The sequence below is a fragment of the Fragaria vesca genome, linkage group LG2, assembly GCF_000184155.1.
Source record: "Fragaria vesca subsp. vesca linkage group LG2, FraVesHawaii_1.0, whole genome shotgun sequence".
Lineage (NCBI taxonomy): Eukaryota > Viridiplantae > Streptophyta > Magnoliopsida > Rosales > Rosaceae > Fragaria > Fragaria vesca.
The window spans coordinates 14,227,641-14,234,622 of NC_020492.1; the positions used below are offsets into that span (position 1 = coordinate 14,227,641).

The 6,982-nt window shown below is 37.5% G+C and overlaps 1 protein-coding gene across 1 annotated transcript in view; it reads right to left on the reverse strand.

Moving 5' to 3' along the window:
- The window catches only part of LOC101312990, an 11,790-nt gene extending 5,570 nt beyond the window's left edge, over positions 1-6,220 (reverse strand). Inside the window, exons 1-7 of the mRNA XM_004292476.1 lie at positions 5,179-6,220; positions 4,650-4,765; positions 4,497-4,562; positions 3,970-4,035; positions 3,803-3,878; positions 3,082-3,159; positions 1,078-1,175 (exon numbers count right to left, since the gene is read on the reverse strand). Of these exons, the coding sequence (XP_004292524.1) occupies positions 1,078-1,175; positions 3,082-3,159; positions 3,803-3,878; positions 3,970-4,035; positions 4,497-4,562; positions 4,650-4,765; positions 5,179-5,194 (516 nt within the window). The 5' untranslated portion in view covers positions 5,195-6,220. The remainder of the gene's footprint in view (positions 1-1,077; positions 1,176-3,081; positions 3,160-3,802; positions 3,879-3,969; positions 4,036-4,496; positions 4,563-4,649; positions 4,766-5,178) is intronic.
- Positions 6,221-6,982: the final 762 nt, after the last annotated feature.

Genomic DNA, 6,982 nt, shown 5'->3' on the forward strand with positions numbered 1-6,982 from the left:
CCCCCCCCCCCCCCCAGATCATTTAAATTTTTAAGAGACCTGAAGTTCCAACTCAATGGAGAAGGTGAATCTGCCCACAAGTTTGCAATATGGCTTTCAAATGAAATATTAATTATATGCAAGCAAAACAATACAGAAAGCTGCTTAGCCAAAGGTTCAATCTACCAGCTACCACAGATGTTTATCAGGACTTGATGACAGATATATCTGATATATATCGATTGCTGGGGAGAGAAGATATATAATTGTCTAATTTTCATAAGATTGGACTGCTAGCTGAATTCAAACACCCCTTATCTAATTTTCCTAACACCAAAAACTTATGCTCCAAAACAAAAGCCAAAAATCTCCTTCAACACTGTCACGGCCTTCTCAAAATCAATTGTGAAAGCTAATCCTTCTTCTTTCTTTTTTGTAACTTTCTCAAACCTCAATTTCAATTAAAATCACTGCTAAATGCCTCTCTTTTATAAATGCCCCTTGAGCTTGTGAAATAGTACCTTCCAGCACTTCCCTAAATCTTGAAACAAACTTTTGAACTAATTTTGAGCAAGCTTGAAACTAAGCTGATAGGGCTAAACAACCCCACCTCCGTAACTTCCACATATTTCAGGACTGAGCAAACATATGCTTCACTATTAGTTATAAATTCCTGTAAAACTCCCCATACATCAAACTTGCTTTCAAAATATCCCATCTGTGCTGAACCCAAATCGCAACACTGCTGATACATTCCAAGGTGTTCCAACAAGACCAACAGTGCTTTACACATTATCTCATGCTGTACCAAAAAGTCCCAAGTAACCTATTAACACAATTGCAGGACTTGAAATGCTTCTTATGTCTTGCCAATTGACACGTAAATTTGCCGCCTCACTTTGATACTTAGTTAAAGAAGCCATGACATGTGGGTGTGAGCAATCGTCTTTATATTTTGTTATACTCATTTAAGAATGGAAGACCGACCACTTGATGTTATATTTCCCATTTTTGTCCCGATTCCATATTTCAGCTGATTTTCTCACAGGTGCAGAGTGTAAAAACCAGAGAGGTGTCAAAAGGAAAAGTAAACCATACCATGGACAATTGTATTGGATTGAAGCAAAGACCAGCCCATCCACTCTCTCCAAGGCCACAATCTCGAGGCAGTACTGAATAACTAAGCTTCTCTACATCTGAAAGTTTAATAGGTTACCACCACAATTCAAAAGGCAAACACAAAACAGAGCAGAAAGGAAAAGGGTGATAAACACAAACTTCAAACAATATGCCTTAATTTATTGACATTCATGCATATTGCTGATGTTAAGGTGATGGATCAAATGTGTAAAATCAATACAAGGGTAGACAATCGGATGCATTTGGCAAAGCATGGTTGCTTACTAATAGCTGTCTACAGTACTCCCACATGCTCCAAGTTTGCATGACACTCAAGCTCCAGACAAGACATCTAAATTGGTAGATATTCATTTCTTTTTTATTTGGTTAAAAAGTTAGGTAGTTATGCAGGAGTAGGGATGTTTGATGGGAAGATCTTTTCCCCTGAAAAATGTAGTTACTGCACCATAGTTGCTTATGGTTTCAAATTGCCCGTTGTTTGATAATTAATATTAATTAGAAAAGGGAAATGAACCAGAGTTGTTCAAGAGTAGTCTAGTGTAGTTAATAGTCTTTATGATACCTAATTCCATTATAAGATAATAGAGCAGAGAAAAAATTTTTCGTTTTCGTTTTCTTTTTCTTTTTCTTTTTGATAAGAAACAAATTTTATTGATCACAGTGAATGATAAATAAATAGTAACAGTGGACAAGTGACACATCAAAGAGAAACAAACAGCATAGACCAGAATTCAACAAAAAAATACTATTAGTGAGATGCAGACAAGCACCTTAACGAATATATGCCTAGATTACTGCTCTACAGTCGAGCAATATATTATATATGCTAGAATTTCTGATCTGCTGAAACAGAAGCCCACGAAGCTGCCAAAAGCTTCACTCTAACCCAAAGCTCTATAATCCCCGCACCTCTATAATCTTAAAAATCCTTCAACTTTCTTTGCATAAAAAGCACCCAAATGCAAACTAATACACCGCCGGCCAAGAGTTAGAGAGTGGCTTATTTCTACTTCAGTCTTCTTCCAGTTCGCAGAACCCCACAACACCCTTGATATAAACAGAACTGTATACTAAAACCTCACCCAGCAACTTGACTTTAAGTTGATAGTGCAGGATTCCAAATGATTTTTTTTTAGGGGAACAGGATTCCAAATGATAATTCTTTAGTTACTGCTTAAAATACCAGCAGGATCCTCGGTACAGTTTTGAAATTAGTTTACAGACTGGTCTGCTAGTAGCATCTCAATGGGGTTTAGGCAACGCTAACAAAACTTTGGAATAGAGTAAAGTTTTTTTTAGCTCTATGGGCTACTGTCTTGGTACATTTCAGATCGTAGTTTTTCTAATATTTTGTTCGACAGGAAGACAGTTGTAGTCTTAGATTTATTTGGGATGTCTTTTCAGCAGTTTACTGGTTTAGTCTGGTTTTTTCTGTTGTTTCACCCTGTTCTGGAGCTGTTGTCCTCTTTAATTGTATTTTGTGGTGATAAAAAAAAGTAAAAAGAAATTGATGATAATAATACTAACTCTAAACGAATAAAGGGTTGAAAAATTAGACTAAGAAGGTTGTCTTCCTCAAGGCAGCCAACAAAGTTAACAGAGATTACAAGAAAGACGAAGAATTGATGTGTGTGGAACTGTGTATCATTTATTTTGGCATTGTCCTTTTTCACTTTAAAATGAAAACGCAGAAAGGAAAGACAACTAGAAAAAACCCAATAACCTTTACAGTTTTCATAGTTAAAAAAAATAAAAAATAAAAACCTGTCTCCAAAATATGCAAAAATTCCAGGCAAAAATTTAGTTAAGTATGACTCCAAATAATTCAACTCCCTGAAAACATTTGAAAAAAGCCCATCAATGTCGTTATCCTTTCTATTTATTTACATAAATTCTGCTAAGTCTCCACATTATCCAGAACAAGGATAGCACAAAAAAAAAAATCTAAAAGAAAACGTGTACCTTTACCATCAGTGTCTAGTTTAGTTACAATAAGGTGACCATAAGAATCCACAGTTCCCAACATTGAATAGCCAGTGCCTGCATTTTGTATCCAAAACAATAAGCTTTTTGTCGAAAAGACAGATACTGAACTGCTAGTAAATTACATACATATCAAATACCATTCTGAATGATTTCCATGCAATTTCTTAAGAAATCTCTACATTATCTGAAATGTTATATCAGCTTCTAAATCAAATCTCCTGCATTAAAAGACTTTTGTGAATTATGATAAAACATGTTGGGGACACTGTCATTAAATTTGGAGTTTGATGGTACATTCCTAAAACCTAATTCAGTGAAAAACTATTTCTGGTCTTCCTTCAACTGAGATGAGAAGAAAGTACAGAATGCCCCTTAGATTTGCATGTTTCCCTTCTTGCCGGTTTTACCTTTACTCAATTTCTCTCACATCATCAATTTTACTGTCCCTAATACTTATTCCTATTAATTCACATCTATATTTGGGCATGGTACAGTTCACTTCTATCTTCCAACAATCCTATTTCCCTTCATACCATACTTTGGGAATGTACCGTGCACCCTCCATGCTCTCTACTGCATAAGACGTAAACAAGCCCTAGCACCCAATAATTGACACTGATGGTATGGAAAACAATAAGACATGTGATAAAGATAATCTTCAAAATGTAAACGATAAATGAGTCCAGAATACACTCACTCTCAGTTTCAGCAAGCACAATACTCTGTATTTCTGAACGATGCGGGCACCGATTAACCATAAATGAGTTCATAACCTTCAAGAAATCAGAGCATTGATGATAACAGAATTAACAGAAAATGTACCAATTAGCAAACAGCCATGATTCATTTCATTAGATCACATACCTGCCTGTGAACAGGAATCAGAAGGCTATCTTTCCCTTCACTGACCAGAGAATCGTCCAACGCAACCTTAATTTATAAACCAAAAATGAAAAAGACACAGAAAGAAAAGACTAAACAAGATCCTAGCTTTTCCACCATACACTCGGACCATTAACATCAGTAGAGTATATCACAAATACATTTTGATTTTGACAAATGCTCAAGCATTATCCATTCTAGTTTTCTAAGCTATAATCTTGTTTTTCTATTGTAGACGGTTCAAATTCAATGATAAAGGAAACATTTCGCACTCGAACATAGCTAATCTAATTCATGTTTCCTTCGATTTGTTAAAAGTCTCAGTGAATCGAAGACCAGCAAAATCACATAGACCCAGTAATCGGTGTAGTTTTCATTCGGTAATACAACAAAAAAACACTTAATCAATTAAGCATGAACTGAGACACAATCCAAGCTTAACTTTAACATGCATCAATTTCGTAAAATTGAATCGAATGTGAAAGAAATAGAGAGAGAGAGAGATGTACCTGGAGCTTGTAAATTTGGCAACCGGAGGCGATGTAGACCCAGCAAGAAGAGCCGTCCTGGCTGACCTGACAAAGAATTGAATTGAGCATCAGACAAGCCAAAAGCCGTTAGGGTTAGGGTTTGGGAAGAAGTGGAGAGTAAGAAATATATACATGGAGAGCGAGGCGAGTGGATTGGAGGTTAGCCGGAGAAGGATGGTCTATAAGAGAAGGCGGCACCGCCACTTTGGTCAAGCTCTTGGCTCTCAGCATATCTCTCTTATCTACTTCTGCGAATCGCAACAAGGATTTGGAGTGCGCGGGAATTGGAATAACGGCTACAACGCTATGGGGGGTTTTAGAGGCTGTTTAGGCTTTCTGATTGTGCTCGAGTCAGATTCATTTCCTTTTTATTTATTTATTTAGTTTTTCTTTTTTTTCTTTTTTGGTTTTTACCCGGCATATTTACACTTTGTTATTTTTTTTTTTTAAACATGGACTTGAACCCTTTTATATTCAGACGAAAAATAACAGTTATAACATGACTTACTCGATAGGGTAACGATAGAAAAAATCATGTTAGATAGCTCGAGAGCAATCTAAATTAAACTATTATGGAGTTTAACCAAACAAGAACAAAAACCAAAGTTAAAAGAACATAAACAAAGTTTAGCAATAGCCACAGGAATGGCATGCTCTAAACCTGTAAAAACGACCATCTTGGAACCTTCCTACGTAGAGAAGGTTTTCCCGGGTTCCTTCATCACCGCCATGGTCGTCGGCATCATCTCTGGTACCCGGATCTTTGGCTTATGTCGTGCACCCATCAGCACAGCATAATTGAAGCGTACTTCCAAAGCCCATGGCAGCAAGTCCCAATAAGCCTACAACCAAACTATATGGGCACCTAATGACACTCCATCTAGGACAACGTCGCTGCCACCGAGCTCCCCACCGTTTTTGTGAACCGCGACTGAACCTCCCGCGTCAGCGTCGGGACATAGCGAGCTCAGAAACTTGCCAACTGTCTTAGCCAGCCCTCCACCTTCACAACCGCCACCACCAACGACCAACCATGAACCAAGGGAACGTAAAACTAATCGAGACCGCCACATATCAGGATCTCCGAGCCCCTCCCCCGACCAGCACAGCTTGAAACGAACGCTCCCAGATGCATCATTGTTTGTGAGATTAGGAACCCCATAGAAGAAGCTATTATTCTTTGAGATTTTGTACCCTCCAATGTGAACTCTAAGGAGTCCGACCTAGAAGACAATGAGAGCAGTGAACCAAAGACTTTGATTGCTCTTATCCCAAAAGGGAATACCCTTGTAGTGTTACCGACTTCAGGCCAATATCATTGTGCAAAGTGGTGTATAAATTAATTTTCAAGTCTATTATGAATTGACTAAAGAGCATGATGTTGCAAATCATATCTCCTTTTCAAAGTGCTTTTGTCAAGGGGCGACAAATTCATGACAACGTGATTACTACCTTTGAACTAGTTTCACACGATTCGGGCCAACAAAAACCCAAGTATTGATAATCTTTTTGGTATGTTTTGTGTGAGGAGCGTACCAGAATAGTTGTTCTGCATAATGACGTTTTCTAACGGCTCTTTCACTGAGCTTTATTAATGGACGACCTATCTTTCAAAAAAAAATCCCAAGTGTTCCTAAGATGGTGCTCAAGTTGGACATTAGCAAAGCGTATGACCAGGTCAAGTGGGGTTTCCTAGAGAAAATGATGTTGAAACTGGGGTTTGACAATCAGTGGGTTGATCTCATCATGCGTTGCATCTGGTCCGTGAGATTTTCTGTGCTTTGGCAAGGACAAGCTTTGGGGAATTTCTCACCTTCTCGTGGATTTCGCCAAGGGGATCCTCTATCTTCTTTCCTCTTCCTCTTATGTTCTGAAAGGGTTGTCCAATTTATCTCAAAGAGCAAGTCGAGACGGTCAAATTCATGGTATAAGTGTGGGGAATGGACTGTCGGATATAACACATATGCTTTTTGTAGATGATAGCTTGGTGTTCTTAAATGCCAGTTTGGAGGATGTCACCGTAGTTAATTAAGCAATGTTTATTACTATGTTGCACGTACACGAACACTAACACGGCTACACGACACAGCGCGACACCCCGACACGAAAAATCCAAAAAATCTAAGATCCGACACGGCTTAGACACGACAAATAATTAATATATTTATGTATTTTAATATATAAATGAAATACTAAAAACATAAGTTTTGAGACCATATGCGGTTATCAGCAAAGAGATGTTATAATTGAATGGAGATTAAGAAACTTGGTGACTAATTTGAAGTGGAAAAGGGAGATGAAGGAAGAGGGGAAAAGTGATAAAGGGAGATTAAGTTGGAGTTTACAAACTAGATCAAACTATTAGAGTTTAAACATTGGCTAGAAGGGATATATCATATATCAGCACTCATTATTATTATTATTATTATTTTGCTGTTTAGAGGTTGTGATAGTTTTTTTTTTGG